Source organism: Tetranychus urticae, chromosome 2 (genome assembly GCF_039701765.1).
Source record: "Tetranychus urticae isolate SD_2017Ah chromosome 2, NJAU_TeUrti_SD_1.0, whole genome shotgun sequence".
Taxonomy (NCBI): Eukaryota; Metazoa; Arthropoda; class Arachnida; order Trombidiformes; family Tetranychidae; genus Tetranychus; species Tetranychus urticae.
Genome location: NC_142959.1, coordinates 27,189,255 through 27,209,683, shown reverse-complemented (window position 1 = coordinate 27,209,683; position 20,429 = coordinate 27,189,255). Strand labels below are relative to the sequence as shown.

The 20,429-nt window shown below is 31.5% G+C and overlaps 2 protein-coding genes and 1 long non-coding RNA gene across 3 annotated transcripts; 1 reads left to right on the top strand and 2 right to left on the bottom strand.

Moving 5' to 3' along the window:
- Nucleotides 1-6,628: 6,628 nt before the first annotated feature.
- On the bottom strand, nucleotides 6,629-7,730 carry LOC107360635 (hypoxanthine-guanine phosphoribosyltransferase). The gene has a single exon (XM_015927330.3). It carries the CDS (start codon nucleotides 7,661-7,663, stop codon nucleotides 6,923-6,925), a length of 741 nt encoding a protein of 246 aa, XP_015782816.1. The 5' UTR covers nucleotides 7,664-7,730; the 3' UTR covers nucleotides 6,629-6,922.
- A 7,242-nt stretch (nucleotides 7,731-14,972) lies between these two features.
- On the bottom strand, nucleotides 14,973-17,461 carry LOC107360634 (organic cation transporter protein-like). The gene is made up of 5 exons (XM_015927329.3): nucleotides 17,058-17,461; nucleotides 16,897-16,989; nucleotides 16,372-16,630; nucleotides 15,434-16,305; nucleotides 14,973-15,174 (listed from the first exon to the last, which is right to left on the bottom strand). The coding sequence occupies exons 1-5, from the start codon at nucleotides 17,280-17,282 to the stop codon at nucleotides 14,998-15,000; spliced, it is 1,626 nt and encodes a 541-aa protein (XP_015782815.2). The 5' UTR covers nucleotides 17,283-17,461; the 3' UTR covers nucleotides 14,973-14,997.
- Nucleotides 17,462-17,908: 447 nt separating this feature from the next.
- Nucleotides 17,909-19,966, top strand: LOC107360882 (uncharacterized). The gene is made up of 3 exons (XR_001568403.3): nucleotides 17,909-18,092; nucleotides 19,065-19,140; nucleotides 19,222-19,966. It is a non-coding gene; the product is annotated as an uncharacterized LOC107360882 (long non-coding RNA).
- The last annotated feature ends 463 nt before the right edge of the window (nucleotides 19,967-20,429 follow it).

Genomic DNA, 20,429 nt, shown 5'->3' with positions numbered 1-20,429 from the left:
TGTGTGTTTATAATGTACTTTGACGGATAAAACTAAATGTTGATTATTTAAGTATTAATTGTGGTGAGAAAAGGGAAAATCAATTTTAATTGAAAAGTCTTTAAATCTTGTTTCCATTGAGTTACACGTTCCGTTTGGTCCTAAGTAAAGATGAAAATGATGAGTTTGATTATGATGAGGATGAGGGAAGATGAAAATTAACTAACTTTAATTTCCCAATGATATTGGTTGAAATAAAGGTAAATCAATGTAGAAAAGGTAAGGCAAATGAAGTAAAGAGAAGAAGAAGAAAAAAAGTTAAATATAAATTTGATTGAGTATCAAGCAAATTAATCAGGATTAGAGGTTTGTTCATGGTCATAGTTACGTTTACCTGGCTTTTGGCTTCAAGAGCAAAATTAATGTTTGAACGTTTTTTTTCTTCTTCTCTTCTTTTTTCACTTCTTGAGGTAAGTTTAGCAGAAGCACATTTCGACTCTTTTGTAACCGACAACTACCATGTAGGTATCATGGTGAGACAGTCTGAGTGTAAAGGTGCTAATCCATCTTGATGTTGTTCCCTCATTTACCTTGCTGTTGTCTTCAAAAGTGTAAGCTAATCTTGACGCCTTTTCCAATGAAATATAGTCTTGAACTTGGCTCATCCATAGGTTTGTAACTTTTGGTTTCATCATCTATCGTCCTCATCATTATCTTCATTACCTAAGGAGAAAATTGTTTTCAAATCTTCTTCGCCTGACCTGTCTGTGAGGTTGATTGGTTTAGTGTGAAAACTCTGGTTACATTTTTTTTTCTTGTTACCTTTTTTCCATTACATTCACTCTTCCAATTAAGCCCTTTTTTTCACACCTTTTCATAGTTTAAAGGTAAGCTATCACAGCTATTTTATCTTACCTTTAATGATGATCAAGATGATGATACTCTTGCCCAAGGGCTTCTCTCTTTTTGACCATCATTTTCATCTTTTCATCCAACACTAAAAATCTTTCTTTTTTACTTTTTCTGTAAACTTGTTTACTTGATTACAGTTTACATGCAATACACATTTCGTTGTTTTCCTTGGCCGTAATCATCAACAACAACATCACCTTCATCATCTATATCATCAACTGTAACTTCATCTGTAACCTCATCTTGACCATTGAATACACATCAAAATATTAACAGTTTTTTTTTGATTAAACTTCATTTCTCTGTATTAACATTCCTTGGTCAATATTAAGTTTGCTTCCTTGTCATTTATGAATTAATACAAGTTTGACGATTGATTGACAAACTCAATTGAACAGTTTGCAATTTAAGGTTAAAATCAATCAAATCAATTGTCTAATTGTTTGTTGTAATCAAATGAAATGAAATCCTGTTTTTTCTTCAAATGTTGCTCTTGAAAGGTAAAAATCAAATGTTGGCTGAGGAACACAATTAGTTTATGATTGATTAAGTTAATCGTAATTTGGTTCCAATGAATTTTTCACCTTTAATCAAGATTAAACTTTGATTAACATTTGAGTTACAACTTTATTAGTATTATCACAGAAGCCATTGTTATTGTTATTAGTTTTTTTTTCACCAGGTAAATGCGATTATTGGTTGATGTATTGATAGACAACTTTCAAAGGTCTTCATCTTTACTCTCATCTTCTTCCTCCTCCTTGTTCATCATCTTTTACACTCTGTATTGTCGCTTCAAAGTTGATCATCATGATCATCATGAGTTTTCATTGAATGAATTTTATGTTGAAAAGTTGATTCACTTTTAAGTTTGCTTTTGTTGAACAAGAAAAGGTGACGATTGATGGATTGATCTATCACGTTTTACTTCTCGCCTTCTTAATCAAAGGTGATTAATGATCGTAGCTTATCCATCAAAGCTTAACTTTTTTTTCCCGTTTGCCTATTCTTATTTGTCTTCACCTTTAATAACAAAGGGAAGAGCCAAATGTATTTCACCAAAACTAACCATTAATGGACCAGAGAAGGTAATGTTTAATTGTAAGCAACAACTGAACAAATTGAGTGTTTGCTCAATCAATCAGTACTTTAATCAATGAATCTGTGATACTTTAAGGGTAAATCATTGTGCTATTTGATTGACTCTGGTTAAAAGCCGAGCGAGTAAACTAGTAAAAAGTTCAATCTATTCAGTTGGGGAATGAATAAAATATTTGAAACATTAAAAGTTTAAAATTGCAATTCTATTGCAATCAAATCAACTTAAACCTTTGAAGACATCATCATTGTAAATATAATAGTAATAAGGAAATCTCATGTTTATCAATTTTCCTTGAAATATTTTTCAATATCAAGAAACTCTTTAAGGTAAGTAACGGACCGACGATTCTTAGTCTGGTTGTCATCGGTTAAAAAGCTGCTTTTTGTCACAGTAATGATGCAAAATAAGCCGATTGCTTTTAGTGATTAAGAGCTTGAAAGACTGAATCACTTTATCAAATCTTTATCAAGTTTTCACAGTTTTACAACTCTGAGAGTTGAAACTCGATTGCAATCAAATGATTGGTACAATAGATGCTGGAGTAAGGAACTGAATCAAGCCAAAAAATTTGCAATTTCTCTCTTTTATAAAGCTGATTGATTACTTGATTCGTCTGATTTGATGATACTCGATACTTGATAACATGTCTAGCGAGTTCATAAAACTAACATTCTCTCGAGCTCATCATACGGTAGTTTTCAGAAATAACATGAAACTATATTCAACTATCACTAACTAAATGATATAATCTTGAGATCTCCAGACTCGTTCAGTTTTATGCCGAATTTCCATCTTTTCACATTTCTGTATTCACAATGATTGAATTTTGTCCGGTCTTGATGACCGGACAAAATTCAATCATTGATGAATCTGATCATTCCAACCTCCGTAAATATGGAATGAACATAAACTTGATGATTTATGTTGCAAATATTCATGTGAAATGAACTGAAGTAAGTTTTTGCTCAATCAACTTTTCTCAACTAAACGCAAATATTTTATAAAAGTAACCAAATTGAGTGAAATTGTTAGGGTTTACCAATTTGAAAATATCAATTGAAAATATCCTTGACTTTGAATGGTTGGTTCAACCTGCAATGAAATATTGATTAGGATCAAATCAGGTTCACTTTAATGTGCGATTAAAAGAGATGTTTAGAGTCGAGTCAGTTGCTTGTCTTGTAATATCAAATTGATGTTGATTTACAGAGTTGGGATGAGCTGTCAGTGATTTTGATACGTTTTCATACAGAGAAGTGAAGTTGCAAAGATGTTGATAAATATTTTGATATTATAATTTAATATTAGTAGAGTGAAGGTGAAAAATGAAGGGAACATGAAAAGCATGAGCAATAAATACATTTTTATATAAATTTTACTCTTGATGGGCCAATGTTGTGGGAAAGCCAATTGAAGTTACTCTTTTCATCATCTCTGTCTGTATTTCATTGTTTTTGTTGCCAACTTCATCAATCATCAATCCCACGTTCATTATCATCATTATTTGCTACTCTATTCCTATTAACGTGTAAGCAAAAAGTTAATATGAATCAATTGACTGATCACCGTTGAAAAGCTACTTTATGATTGGCTTCTTAATTTCTTGCCTTATTTTGTTTGTACCCAAAAATAACACCAAAAAGGCCAACAATGGTTGCACTTGAAGAAATTTAAAGGATAAAAAAATCTCAATTGTCGGCTCAAGTTAAGATCAAGATCAGGTTATAACACATTTTATACACATATTTACTGTTGATGGTGATTATTATTGATCTGTTGTTGATTAAGAGATGAGCAACAATTCACTTCTCATCCAATTAGCTTCCCTGTTAACACTTCTTTATTCACTTCATCCAATATAATCTATAGACTACAATGGATTAAAGTCAATGTAAAAGGTGAATTTGGCAAATCTCAATCCAAATATTTCTTCACTCATTGAAAGCAATGAAACAGTCGATGGAAATGCTTTTAATGCTATCATCAATACCAAAGCAAAAGTCATTTCCAATGTTGAATCGAGTCTATACATGGCTTTTTATTCAGGAATTCTGGGAATTGAGCAGAAACGAGAGAAAATTTTATTCTGAAATATGAATATCAAAGTCTGAAATGATCTTGCAAATCTAAATTGTGACAATTAAACCGATTGAACGCACTTGGTTTCATTTTGGTTAATCAAGGTTAATTAGGATCATAATTTAGTCACTTGTGTCTATTGACAAGGTATAAGCTTTTTCAACCTGAAACCTGATGATAAATCAGAGGAAACCTAAAGTCATTTCAATGTAGCAAGTGCGGCAAGACCTGCGAAATGGTCAAGCTTTTGTTAAACTTTGTGTTCCATTTGTAAATATCATCTAATAAGGATAAAATGTAGACAAACAGCGACCTGATTTTTCGGGTTCAATCAATTTATTGTTTTAATAATGCAAAATGACTTGATGACATTCAATTGAAACCTTGTCTGGTGTGATGCTTTTCAACCAGAAACCGTTTGTGACTTTCATCAAACTGAGTTGCTGCAAATTCATCATTCAAAAACTGTTTCACCTTTTCCCGAGTTTCGATTGAATTTAATTGCAATATAGTAAGATGATTCAATAATAAAGATGAAAGCATGAAACATGCTCATTGAAAAGGTTACTTCCAACTGTTTCAACTGATCTTACACTTGAACAAATCACAATCCTGTTGAAACTGAGCATTATTAATTGAACAATTTGCAAGTAATTCAATATTTACAAATCAATCCATAAAAGTCAAACACGAAACTTTTGTATCAAAATTGTAACAAAACTGAGCAGACAAGCCGAACTGAATCTCATGTGACAAAGGTTAAAGATTTTACTTTTGAACTTCTTACTCTAACGATAGTTTTTTCATCAAAATTCGGGTCGTTTCGATGTCGATTGATTGTATCCTATTCGCTGAAAAGGACTTGAAGATCATGAGCGGAGGATCCACTTGTTGGCGAATAATGGAAATGACAAAGGAATGAAATGCTAAATTAAAATACAAAAAATACATTCACCAAACAATAAAAGCAACTCATCAGCATTAACTCATCAAGAACTCAATCAATCAAACAATCATTAACAACAACATATAATAACTTAATTGTCGTAAAAAAAGATGAAAATTGCATTAAATTTCCATAAATAACAATCGACGAAACAAGTTAATTGTATGGATACAACCTAAATGAGCCTTTTCATTGTTATTTTTTGTATAAGAAGAGAGAAAAAAGATTGAAATTTAAACAATTTAACAATTTGAATTGAATTAAAATTTAACCTTCAGTTGATCATTTGAATTGAACCGATTGTCCAACAAAACCAAATACAGTTAGAAACCCATTTTTGAATAGATTTAGGCATTGATGGTAAACAATTCTGGTTAAAATTGGGTTAACATTGACACATTTACATTACAAAACATTCAAGACTAATGTTAACCATTTTTGTTGTTGATGAACATTTTGATTGTTTAAATTGTTTCATGATATTTACTTGAATAACTTCAAAAGTGGAACCATTTTGAAAGGTTAATTTTGGACGGTCATTAAGGACGCCCATAATCATGATAAGGTTTACCTTTTTTTTTGTTTGCGTCGGTAAAATGTTTAGCTTATTCGATTGATGGTGAATAAGAATAATTAAAAGGGAGAAAATGATAAACATCAATTGTTGTTGTTATCATCATCATTAAATAAATGTATTGTGCTTCCGTTGTTAACCTGTTTACTTTGATTGTTAAATTGCTTTCGTTTCTTTTCATCATCATCTTCATCTATTACAAGTGATGAGAGATAACATCAAACATGATGTTCACATTGATATTAGATGAGTTTTTTTGCTTCATTGGTATGAATGTTACACGAAAAACGAAATTTTCATTTTTTTCCTATTCTTTTATCTTCTTTTTCACCATTCTTCACAATATGATCAAGTTGATGATGATCATCATCATGGTTTTTGATGTTGATGAAGAAGAAGCAAAATAAAAGCGGAAATAATTGTAAATAATTTAGTTGATTTTACTGTTGATACTTTATAATGAATACATAATTGTTACATTACAATGTTAATGTTTCGCCATTTTTACCTTTTTTTACCTTCTTCTTTTATTACAAAGGTACACAATGTGTTTTAAACTGTTAACAAAAGCTATTTAAATCACGATTTGTTTTCATTTTGTTGTTTCTCTTCAAATGATGTTATCATCAATGTAATTTAATTATTATTTATTAACGTTTTTTACCTTTAAATTGCTATTATCTTCCATCTTTTCATTACTCTAATAGCTAATCAAGATTATTGCTATTTTGGGCTTTACAACAGTTGGCAAAATTATAATCTAAAATCTGTTGGTTAATAATCTTTATTAGTTTCTAATTGATTTTGTTATTCAATTTTCATTTAAGTTGATCAATATTGGAGGGAAATTTTGTTGAAATTATTTGATAATAGAGGTCGCTTCTTTGATACGCAATGTTTCAAGTGGACAATTGGGTCTTGATATTGTCCTTTAATCAATTTGATTTCACTTTTAATTAAATTCAATGGATTAATTATTTAGACATTTTTTTTGATATTTATAGTGATTAAAGTAAAATGGTTACCACTCTGGGTGTCTTGAGACAAAAAAAGTAAGTAACATGTTTATTTTTTGTTTTATTTTTCTTTGAAAATATTACAAGAGAGGCTTATTTGATTAACTTGTTTTTTTGTGATTTTCTTTACATGTTGTTACAAATGACGTTGGCTATCCATCATCATCACAATTGGCTTTCATTATGTGGTATCATTAATTAAATTATTTGCATGATAAGGTGAAAAATAGTACCTGACAAGTGGGTGACAGAATTTTTCTAATGCATTGTTTTCATCCCAGTGAAACCTGTTGGTACTCGGCAATTTTATTATCTCACTTTTTTTCTGCGTACTTCTTTTTCCCCTTATCGCTGATGACACAAACATGGTTAAGATCCCGAAAGTACTCATTATAATCAAGATTAAAACCGACCACAAACTTGTTGGGTAATTCAAAACCGGCGTAATCAGGAATGAAAGTATTAACGGGATTACGTTTAACAAATAATGATGCAACTCGGAATTCAGCCACACCAGCTTCTTTGAGGAGTTTAACGAGATGGAACATGGACAACCCAGTATCTATTATATCTTCCACCACCAGGACTCGTTTACCCTTCAGTGCTCTCAATGTTTCCATTCCTACTATTGATATTTGGCCGGAGGAACCATCATTAACATAGCTTTTCAATCGAATGAATTCTATGTCTATACGCTGAGCGAAATTACCAGTATGGTGGTTGTGAGAACTTCCATTGGTAATGTTGGTTAAAGATGGCTTGATGGTCTCTGCAAACGATGTAAATCGATACAGTTGTCTTAACTTGTCCAATAGCTCACCAAAAAACTGATAACCTCCTTTAAGGACACATAGCACTGTGAATGGCTCATATTTAAGATCAGCAGCAATGTTACAGGCCAACATCTCGATTCTATCATGAATCATACCTCCAGGTATCAAAACACTTTCCAAATCTTCTTTGATACTGTTAGAAACACAAAAAAGTTCAATTGGATGGCCAGGAAAATCATCTGGAATCACAATCATGGGACACTTTTCTGCAATGCTGGACATGTTTTCACTTTGGTTGAAATACAAGAATAAAGCAAACAATGAAAAAATATTAACTTATTGGTAAGAAGAAAACAACTGAAACTGATGATTGGTCACAAGATATAAGCCTTTTGGCTGGTAATTTGGCTAATATTTTACTTCTCTCTCTTTCTCTCTTTTCTTGTTTTTCCTCTGGTTTTTTCCTTATACTTTTTCTATAATCTCTTCTCTTTCCAACTCTTTTTTTCGTTTACCTGTTCTTTTGTTTTAATACTAGTAATTTTCTCTTCCTTTCAGAAGCTCTCACAATTTGTTTGATTTGAAACATATAAGGTCTGACTAGACTCTCTTTGAAGCAATCAAAGCATGATTAGACTTAGGCAAGTGCCTCTCAAGGTAATTTTAATGTGGAGAAAATTAAAATGAATGGATCACATGGCAAGGAATCAAAGTCTAATTTTGAACAATGAGTTGAATTAATGATTGCTCAAAATTGATGAGAAGATGAGACGCTGGAAAATGATAACTTCTAATTATGATGGTTTCGAAATGGCCTGATTGAAGACTGATCTAAATGGGTGTATATCGTGCTAAATTGTTACATTTCTCTCTCTTACACTTGTTATCCGATAAAGCTATCAAAGTTGATTCCATTTAAGATGAAAGATGACAATAAAACCAAGTCTTGCATCGTTACCAGAAAAAGAAATTTGATTCTCACATTGAATGGCTGATGAATAATCTCTTCCTTGGAAACCATTACATCTAATTAAGGTTTTTGCTGAGTTAAGTTAAATGTTCAACCTAACAAAATATCTTGCTGTTGACTATAGAGATCGTTTAGTTGATCATAAATAAATATTTGATCAATTTTTATGGTCAACCTGTCTATAAACTCAGCCATCATTATGATCACATGAAAGACTCTAAATCAATACAAAATTATCACAATTGCTTAGATTTACTTTTTAGATAATCATATTAATTATTTTCTCATTCTATTGCTCTCTTTCTCTCACCTTGTTTACCTGCTTTTATCGTTGGTTTGTTTTCATCTTATTAATGTCTTCGTGGTTGAAACAACGAATGCTGTAATCGTTTGAACCTAATCATCATCAACATGGAACCTGATAGCTGTGGTTGGAAGAGAACCAGCAATTACTTTAATGAACATTTAATTAGATGTCTATACCTCTTCTTTCATGCGATTTAATTGTATATAATATACTTTATCAGAATGAAGAGAGTAAAATTACGCTACATTGTAATTATGTTCAACTCAACTTCCAGTATAATTTGACATTCCGGTGACAATTGCATTACTTTAATTCATTCAATTCCCCACAATTCATTGGATTAATATTTATAAAATTTGGAGACATGGTGAACAAATAGTGTAACCTTATCATCAAAATGGTCAGTCAACCTACTCAAGTCTAAATATCTCACCAAAACTTGACCTCAACCCATTTGATATAGATAACATTTCAAGTCTTCCATCCATCAAATTGATTGAAACAATTGTCAATAATTGACAATTTTTCTCGATTAATTTTCACTTTTCGATTCATTTACTTCAATCAAAAAAATGAACTCATCTCTTTTAACAATCCAGTAATCAATCAACCAACCTCAATCCTTTCCGTTGTCCCAAACCTTTAATTGGTCTAATGATTAATTTAACCCAATAATTGTTTTTTTCAACTTAATCACGATCTTTAATTTTCATCCAAATCACTGCAACTTGCAAGCTAACATTTTGTTTGCCAAAATAGATCAACCCATTTTATGATTGAAGCAATTCAATTTATACAAAAAAGTGTTGATTATACATTATCATTATCATTAAAAATAATAATAGTAATAATATCATTACTGTAAAACTATAAATTGACTTTGTTTTAAAAAATTGTTAACTTTTTTTCTCATTTCTATTTAATAGGTGATAATATATTGATTGTACGCTATAAATTGCTCAAGGTTTTGCTGACTGGTAACAATTAATTTCAACAATTCAAATGGGAAACAGAACACAACAAAAACAATGCGAAGGAAAACCTACAATTAGTGGACCAAATGTTTATTCAATATCAAGTATTGCTGATTTGCTATTGACTTATTCAAATGTCTTACCAGCCATTATCAATGAAACTCAAGACAATCAACAACATTCAACACAACAATCAAACTGTTGCTTTGTATTCAACATTAACATGTTTGTTATTGAACCGTTAACCAAGACTGAAACAAAAAAAACTGTAAAGTAACAAGAAGAACAAGTTGATTGGCTTTTCTTTTTGTTTAAGTGGTTATGTTGAAGTTATAAATGATGGTAACAGCAATTACGGTTGAGGGTTAACAGCTAATCAACAGTCATTGAACACACACATTTACACTCACTTGAGATGTAATTAAATCAATTAAGTTGATTCATTGAATCATTAATAACTTGAAAACAGTTTAGTTTTCAAAAAGTGTTGTATTTCAATTGACCAGAGGAAAGGTTTTCAAAAAAAAACAAGTTAATGTTGAAAACAAAGCAACAAAATCAAGATTTAAATTGAGGACAAGAATACATTGACAAGTCATAAAAATCATCATAACCTTATTGTTATGCTTTCCTAATCAACTTGTGTCATTAATTTCCTATCATCATCATCGTGTTTACATGGGAAAAGAAAATGTTATTCATTAAATGATAAATCATGGTAAAAGAAAACAAAAAAATGAGATTTATCCATGAAAAGGGAAACATAATAAATGTATATAAATTGCAATGTATATACATTATGTATTATGACAAACAATTGAAGGTAACAAATGATAATATTAATAATTGTTATTATTATCATTAACTCTATTACCTTTTCACTTTACCTGTGAATAACTATATGTTTCTCATAATCATTAGGACAGGTAAAAAGTTTACCAAAACACAGGTTCTATTGGAATCCAGTAAACAACATTTCTTTTTGACAAAGAGATACTTTCATTTAGAATCTATTTTACGTTTCTTTTTTTTAATGATAGGCTTACTTAAAACTAAATTATTACTACAATAATTTACTAAACATTATACATTTTGAGGTTTTCCTTTATTCACTCAACTCTTACATAGATGATGATGATGAGATGAAAAGACATGTTCATTTTGCTTCGGGTGTTGATGAGAATTTTTATCCACTTTCTTTTCTTTTCTTCTTTACAGGTTGGTTCTCATCACGTCAATACAACTCAACCAACAGACTCAAGCTTTTTGTTTCAACTTTGTCAACCATCATCAACATCATAATCATCATCACCCTCATGGCCATCATTATCATTATCATCTAACCTCATCGTTTCCTCCTTCATATTCAGCCTTCATCACCTCTTCAACTCTCACCTAACTTGTACATCAATTTGTGGTTACGGCAAAAAAAGACATCGTCTCAACCCACCTTTTAGATATCAAACGTGACACCACCTTCAATCTTGTAAGGTAAACCTTCAAGTTGACTTTCATCTCATCTTTTTCTTGTCCATATTTAAATGAATTAACAAGCCATTCTTTGATTTAATTTAAAAATATTTCTTCTTTAACAGATCATCAAACCAATCAAGCCTTGATAACTTCCGCTCGATTGAAAATCATAAATGATCAAATGAAATTATGTAATTCAAAGTCCGAAAAGCAAGAGTAAAAATAATTCAACTTCTTGCAGAATCATCGTATTTATAACAGATTTGCGATGAAATCAAAAAGGCATCAACTGAATGTTAAAAATGCAAGCTTATTTCATGTCGAATGATTTTTGATGCTAACAATGAATGTTCAATCATTTCCAATTTAATTTGCAATATTTTTCACTCTAGAAATTGTTGGAAATACACTAATGGATCCTATCAAGAATAACCAAATGCTTCTTCAGTTGAACAATCGTCACTCCATTCATGGCACTCTTCTCGCTCGACCAACATGGACGAATCACAGTAGCTGCCTGCCTCATGGTGGATGAAGTAATGACGACGATTCCGTTGACCTCGAATGGGCTAAACTGTAAAACATTGGTTGTCGGTAATACTCATTGGCAGTTTTGTTGACAATTATGGGTGAATCAACCTTATTGTCAGCCCAGATAGGTTCACCGGATGGGTCTATGTTCCAATCGACCCACCATAGACTCAGTGGTTAAGATCATTTATTATGATTAAAGCATAGTCTTTTCCTCGATCCAATCACCAAGTATAGCTTTATCACGAAGTGAACCAGGAGTGAAAGTGAGTCCATTGAATGATGAATGAATGTATGAAGCCACTGGCTCATTTCCAGAAGTTAAACCCCAAAATTCAATTCCTTTTTTCTTGTATTCGGTGAAAAATCTGTTTAATGTAAGAAAAAGAAAGAGTTGCAATCAATAACCGTTTATAATAATAATGGTTTCTTTAATTATTTAGAAGCATTGAGATGAACCATTACAGACCAAACATTTTCAATCCTTTTCAAGTTGACGAAAGAAACGACAAAGTTTACTTCAAACAAAAACTTGAAAAAGGAGGAGATTAACCTTAAGGGCTAATTTAGGAAACATTTACAAACTTACAGCGATACGTATTGTATTGTCATGTATAAGAGTATCGCAAGTAGGCTTAGGATGTGTCAAGAGGCTGTAACATTTTTTTCACTCGACTTTTACCCTTACCTTAAGCTGACACACAGTCATCAACATAGGTTAATATTAAGGTAACAACTTGAAGTGTACATAGAAGGAAGAAAAGGAGTGAAAAAAAGGAAAGGAAAAGAAAAGAAGGTCAAAATTACCGTTCACTTTCTTTTGCTTGTTATTCTTGGTTTCCCTTGCATCTACTGGTCAAGATGATATTTGGGCCTGAAAAGAGACTGTCTATTTGACCTACAAACAAGAATCATCTCGTACAACAAGGCGAACGTGAAAACAAGTACAAAGAAAAAGCAAGCAAGAACAACAATTTAACCTTCAATTTGACCAACAATTATGATAACAAGGAAAGATAAGCTAAATAACTAAATACACATTTGATACTGTAATTTGAATAGCTTTTGACGCTTCCAGAAGTTACAAAGTTGCAAAGCTAAAAAGATAAGCTGAAAAGCTAAATAACTCTGGATCCATTGGAAATGCTTTTTTTAACCAACATTCAACCAAGTGATCGCCTCAATACATTTGGATTACAAGTTAAATTTTCATTGAAAAAACAGCATTTACACACGGAAAAAGAAACTGACCATTGAACAATAATTAACAGGCCAGCTAATGATGAATACAACTATTATTATTGATAAATTTGAATATTATTGCCAATATTTGAATATGTTGACGTGAAAAGAGGAAAAGAGAGAAAAGAGGAAAAGAAAATTGTTTCCTCCAAAAAATGCGATAATGATCATTGCAAGAAATGTATCAACAAAATAACGATGATTAGGCCCAGGCTGATGGTGTATATGCAAATAAAGATCAAGATTGGAAGCCAAAGATGTCGATAGATAACAATTGGTGTTGTTGAGCTTGGATGGTAAATGATTTTAAATAATTAATACCTTTTTCTGATTGCTATGTTTGCTGATCACGACAAATTTCAATTGAGGTTCAACTTTCTCAAGGTAAGAACCTCTTGTATTACACCTTTAATTTTTAGTCTTTTTGTTTTCTTTTCATTCTTTACCTTTAATATAATGCATAAAATATGCTCATTTTGGTTACAATTTTGTCTTTCACTCAAAAATAGTTTGTTTATTTGACCGGAATCAGGGTTGTTATTAAATTAGTCAGGAAGACAAATTTTAATAACCGACTTCACTCTAGTCACCTTTTGTTTTCATTTGCAAAACAAAACGGTAAACAATCAACTCAACCTTGGCCCAAGTCTTTAGATTTTATTTCAAGCTTTTTGAGGCAAAAAAGGTCCAAAGGTAATTTTTACCTTTATTTCAAACGATACAGTCCATAATACTTTATAATAATATGTGTCTTGATTACAATAAACTAATATTACTTTTGTTTCATTTATTTTCAACAGATCAAATGATTTCTTTGCGCTTGTTGGTTACATCGGTTTTCACTGTTTTTTTTTTGTTTAAAACGGCAGAAGTTGGCCTCACAAGTGACCTTGGCTTATGAATTTAAAGAGGCCTACAATTGATTAGACAATAATTAGGAACAAAGCGTTTTACCAAACATTGAAACATTACGCTAATTAACAAATGGATGGTGACATTGAAAGGGAAAGTCAATGGAAGGCTGATTCCGTTTGGTACAAAAGACGTGAAGAGTCTTGTCTTTTCATAATTTAATTAGTGATAACATTTAATTAACATTAATTGTTACAATAATTTTGCTTTTAATTATCATCTAAATAGTGTCACTTAATTAAAGGCTTGAGAACCTTGGTTCACTTGGAGGATTTTTTTCAATATTGCTTGTTTATAAAATCAAAGGCCACTTAAACGTTATTATCATGATAATCATACATGATGGAAACATTTCAATCTATGGGTTAATTCATGGAGTTGCATGAAGTAATAAAGATAAGAAATTGTGATAGATCAATATAAACATGATTACAGTAATGAAATTCAATTCAATTTGATACTCTGATAAGTTTAGCAAAAACCAAGATTGAAAAGGATAAGCTATAGAAAGCAGTTATAATTGTATTGATATGCCAAAGAATGAAGAATTAAAAAACTAAATTTCAAAAGCTTGCAAGGATTTGATATTTCTACAACATTAGTTAATAATCACCAACAATTAAGTTTGTTAAAATCTTTATTGAAGTATAATCTTGCATTCAAAACGGATGCTTTGCCTTTACTCCACTAACACCATCTACTGGTTAAAAAGTTAGTTTACCAATGGATTTTAACGTGAAGTATATAACTCCATCTATTGGCTACAATTTAAAGATTTTTAGGCAATTGTTCAATTTTTTGAACAAAAACCATTAACGGGACCGGCTTTCTTCCACAACATCCACCACATTTTGAAATTTTTTTACAAGATAGTCCACCAGCCAAATCCACCAAATTGTTATCCACTTTTCGGATATGATGACGTTTGATAGTGGATGAGTTAAATTTGGTGGTTAACTATCTTATAAAAAATTGCTTCAAAATGTGGTGAACAATTTTGTTGAGAAAAGTATCTTTAAAAAGTGATGTTTGATTTGGTTGATTTGGTGGATGTGGAGCCTAACTCAATCACGGAAATCATTTTTCGAACTTATGATTGAACGAATGATTAGCAAGTTATTGGACTTCACCGGTTAAATCAACAACAAAAAGTGTGAACATTGAAAGACGAAATTAATAAAGTCTGGGATTTATTGTATTTTTATTATCAAGATGAATTTACAACACCTTTTGAAACATTAACATCATACATTTCAATCATTCCCTCTACTGTATCTGGTATCTCCTTGCCTTTGGTTTCTGGTATTAGTCTTGTTATTGAGGCTCCAATTATGCCCATTACAGCAAATAATCCGAAAGTCAGTTTAAGGCTTGTTGCTGCCGTCTGTTTATAATGATTATTAATAATAGCAACAATGAGAAAAATGTTAATTGAATAACCCTTGAGTTATGCTTATTAAGGTTATTGGACAAACAAAGCCACAATGATATTTACTTTGATATTTTAAAATTATAACAAGCAACTGGTTTCATTGACAGATTATTATCTAACTTGCAATGAGATTAATCTCAATGTAACCTTGTTTGTCCATAACTGTGTGACTGCAAGTGCAATGAATTTGAAAACATTTATAAATACATACCAATTGAGCTATAAATGGAGCAGGAATTGAGGCCATTCTCGAGGCGACTGAGCAAGAACCCACTCCAATATGGCGTATATTAGTGGGAAAAACTTCCGAAGAGTATACATAGATTAAGCTATAAATAGAGGAGGAAAAGAATCTACCTGAAGTGATTAAAATCATTCTGGGAATAATGTATTCGTGTGATTCAACGAAGGCAATTGAGGCGAAAAGAAGGGCTGAGGTAGCAAAATACATTGTCATAAGCATTGATCGACGGCGAAAAGCGTCAACTTTCCAAATCATAAATAGATTCGAAGCCGTACTTGATGCTGAAAATATTGCATTATTAATGAAGACGTTGCCCGAAAGATCGAGTGTACTGTAGGCAAGGCCGAATGCGATGAAAGCCGTTAGAAACCAAAGCAAGTACAAGGCAAAACAAAATCTGGATATTCTCGGAGTGCGAAGTAAATCAATTATTCCCATTGAATTACGAGTTTCATTTTCAGCAATTAAATATTGCCTCAATTTTTCAAGTTTACGGCGAAACAATTCCTCTTGGCCATCATCTTCGGCATCCTCATCATCCACTCGTATTTCCTTTAATTTAGTTTTGACCGATTGTTTCCTTCGTTTTGCTGCATAAAAACGCAAGGTTCGCTCAGCATTTTCAACCTGACCAACGACTAATTGCCATCTTGCCGATTCAGGAACCATCAGTATAATGGGAATGCATGCGATTTGGAAAACTATTGTTCCCATGTAAATGTATCTAAAGTTGAGTACATTATATGTGATTATCATCATGATATATTCCCCAAAGCACCATACCCAATCAAAGGTGACTGCAATTCTGCCTCGATATTTGGGTCCAATACTTTCTAAAACTGAATCAAGCAAATATTAAATTTTTTACTGATGAGAATGTTCAAAGAGCAATTTGAATGACTTACGTAAAATGAGTGAAGCAAGGTAGCGACCATAACCACCGATACCATGAATGACTCTGACCACAATGAAACAATAGACATTGGGAGACAAGACAAGTCCGACAGCACAAACGATTTCTAATGACATGCTAAATAAAATTGCTGGTTTTCGACCGAATCGGTCAGAAATATAGCCAATAACAAGCCCAGACAATAAATAACCGAATTGATAAGACGAAAGGACAAGGGAGCGAAGCCAGTATCGTTCACAGACGAGATTCCACTAACGAGAATTGAAAAGTAATTGAAAGTCAAAGCAAAGCAAATAATCGAGCACAATTGTAATTTCTTCATGTAATAATCTAACTCTCTAAAAGTACTGGTTTTATACAAGCTCATAATTTTGACAAATTATTGGTGAAAAGGCTCTTGATGCAATCAAATGCATTAATAATTAGTAGACATTGACAGGGAGTGAAAGCAAATTAGTCAGATTTCAGGGAAAATGGCAAAGCAAATTGTATCTTTGGTACAAAAACAGCAACTTACCTCTTTAGTCACAGTCTTTCTTGTAATATTATGATACCAAGAGGAACATGAATTGAGTTGATCAAACGAACACTTATCTGAACTTATTGAGCTCTAATTAAAAATAAGCAAACAAATAAATTTAACGCACATTTAAAAGTCAATAGTTGACCAGATAATACCTTAGATCCGTCAGGCTGGACACAAACCAAGTCACTTTTAAGTGAATAGTAAAATAGACTTGCATTGGTATAAGGTGATACACAATAGATTATACTGAGCAACAGAAATAGCCGCTTTTGCAGTGGACCCCATGAACCAATTAAGTCGGAAACATGTTCAATCCTTTCTTGGCTGATGCTGTGTCGATATTTATTTTTGTCAACATTCAACCCTTTGTTGGTCATTGAGATTTAGAGTTAAGTATTTTTTCCAGTTTGAAAAATTAACCTTTTTAATCGTAGCAACTATGGACAAATTGAAAGTGAAGAGGATTTGGAAATTTTTGCTCGAAGTGCTGATTGTCTCTTGCAATTGTGTACAATTGGTGTTGATTTAATCAAGACAAATGATTAAATTTGCCTCGAAAAATGGGTAAAATATGAGAATAGCAACTTTAATGGTTATTAAATTTTACATCCCAGGAATTTATCTAATCTAATTCAACTCTATCATTTTGGTGGTAAATTAAAGACAAATGAGTTATAGTAATGAAAGAGTCTAACAAATAATCAATTTGCGTTGTTTCCAATGAAACTCAAGTAAAATGAATTTAAGTGAATCAAATATTAACTCTAATATTAACCAAATGATTCAATTTTCCCAAATGATAATTTCCACTATAACCGTAGCAGTTCAACCTGTCTTCATGAGTTTCTTATGTGATTATTTAGTATTTAGTAGGAAGGTTTAGATTGTTAAAGATGATTTAATGAGAAATTAATGATCAATTTGTTAATCTTTTGAAAAAGACGGGGAAATCAGGTAGTGATGATCCATCTCAATAGACGTCGCTCTAGCCTCAAAGTGTTATATTTTGGTTAAAATGTTAACTGTCAAAGTGATTTTTATTTTGATTGATTTAAATATATTAGTTGACTAAGAATTATCAATGTTAAGTGATAATTACATTATCCACTGCCTAGGAGGTGAAACTTGGTATGCATCAAATTACATGATTAACCATTCGTTTACAATCGGTGTTTCTTGCTCGTAAGGTAACATTATTAACTTATCCTTTCAATCATTTTGTTTTTGTTTAAAATTAGAAAAACTTGTCATTGATTGATATTCAATTGAAATCATTACATATTCATCTGATGATTTATAATCTTTTAAAAGTCAATTTCAATTTCAAGTGTTACTCATTGTTTCATCATAATTTCACTTTCTTGTTGAGTTGTTTAGTCAGTTGACAATTGAATAGAGTAACAGTGAGGAAAAAAAGCTAACGCTTTCTAGTTCAGTATTACATGAAATGCAATTGCCTATTGATACCATTCAACCTGAAAGTAAACCCCTTTTCTGTTAGACAATAACAAACTCATAGACTTAAGATGATACACTGATTAACCTCCATTTGGAGCGTTTCAATCAGTGGTATATAAATACAACAATTAAAGTAAATTAAAAATAAAAGTAGAATAACAAGTTTTGTTTGATTTACAGAAAAAAAGTGATCTTGAAAAACGGGATTTTCCAACTCTCTTGTTATTATCATTTTGTAAATACATATTGAATAGCAAAGAGAAACCTTGCATTTTTATCTAACTTATAATACATATCTGTTGAAATAAGCCCAGTGTGAGAAGCTATCATCTGACCAAGCAAATAGGAGAGTGAAATAGCAAAATATTGTTAAATTAACTCTTTATATAGCTTAAAATAAGATGTCTGTTGTTACATTTTTAGTGAGAGGGTTAAAGCAATACAAATGTTTGACTAGAGTAATGAAGTGAAAGAGGAAAAAGCAACAAGAAAAGTCGAGTAACATAGTGAATTAATTGCTATTATCTTGAAAATATAACAATGAATTACCATAATTAGTTGCCAGAGATACAATGAAATGATCCTGTTTGTGTAAGAAACTGGAAAAGGCTGAGAGAAGAATAAAAAAAAGGAATTATCTTAAACTTATCTCAATGTGATAATAATATGCTTTTCTCTCTTTTTCACCCAATCTTCATTAGGAAATCAAGCCAAGTAAGAAAAATCAAGGAATCAAGAAGGCAAACAACAGCAAAAAACAAAAGCTAGATCATAAAGGTAAGCGAAAGTAAAAAAGGTGTAACCCGCTATTTTGTGAGTCTTTTTATTAATGTATGTGTTTACCATTTTTTTTTACAGATTTACCTTTGCTCAGGTTTACATGAAGTAAAAAAAAGTGCGATTAAAGTATCAAGCTCGTCTCTTTTGAAACTCAAGTCTCGACAAGACCAACCTTAAGGCCATTTTTACATTTGAAAGCAAAACTATCCTCTCTCGCTGCTCAAATACCAAGCAACAAGCAAGCTTATTGGAAAGCTCAAGATTCAATTTTTTATCAAGCAAAAAGGGAAAGGAATAATGATTACGAACTTCAAGTTGGTCAATTGAACAAGAATCAAACAGACAGGCCAAATTGATGACCCATACCTCGGGAGGTGACCCAGCTAAATGTAGTTTTAAAATTTATTTCAAGGATGGCATTTATTTGAAGAATCACCAGTTTACCAATCAATGGTTATTAAGCAAATTTAATTTACTTGAAACCCAAATGGTTGGATTTTCATTTCTATTCAAGTTTCTTTTTAATTTCTCTTGCAATCGTTAATCATTCCAGTTGTTGTGTTAATGCAGTTCAACATAGTCAACACAATGAATATATTAGACGGCCAAGTGAAGCTTTATTGTTAACGTAACAGTCAACACACAAAATGGCACGAAACAACTCAAAATTCATATTAGATTATAATCAACGCTCAATTTTCACCATCTTTACCATCTTCCTCATCTTGCCTCACTTTCATCTTGCTGAATATGTTAAACGTGATGATTAGTGCAAGATATGTATTATCATTATTTAAAATAACAATCAAGGTTTACATTTGGTCATCTTTTTTTTCCTTCTCATTACAATTATATTGAATTTACCAAGGTGAACTCCAATCACGATTAGGCAAAAAATATGCATCAAAATTGATAATCGCGTTTGACTTTGAACAAAGTGTAATTGATGTTTAAGCTCAATCACTGAATTTGAAAAGGCAAAGCTTTATCAATTGTTTGAATGTTCAAGTTGATCAAAATTTACTCAATTAGTGATGGGTTTGGTGAAAATTCAATGGACAAGGAAGGAAGAAGAAGGCGAAGGCAAAGAAGAAGAAGATTAAGAGTTGGACCGAAATCTAATTAACTGATTAATTGAGGAAGCTAAACAAATGGTCAGTCCTGCTAATATTTATTGGATAAAAGAGTCTAATAAGTTACCTGTAACCAAGCAAACCGGCTTTCTTACCTTTCTTAAAACATCTTTTGTTGGCTCCATTCATCTTCATCATCATTCTTGGACCTGT

Coding starts and splice junctions, on each gene's coding strand:
- LOC107360635 (XM_015927330.3), bottom strand. CDS start 7,663: ATGTCCAGCATTGCAGAAAAGTGTCCCATGATTGTGATTCCAGATGAT.
- LOC107360634 (XM_015927329.3), bottom strand. CDS start 17,282: ATGACCAACAAAGGGTTGAATGTTGACAAAAATAAATATCGACACAGC. Junction 16,631..16,896: donor GAAAGACTGTGACTAAAGAG/GTAAGTTGCTGT, acceptor AATTCTCGTTAG/TGGAATCTCGTCTGTGAACG. Junction 16,306..16,371: donor CCTTGCTTCACTCATTTTAC/GTAAGTCATTCA, acceptor TGCTTGATTCAG/TTTTAGAAAGTATTGGACCC.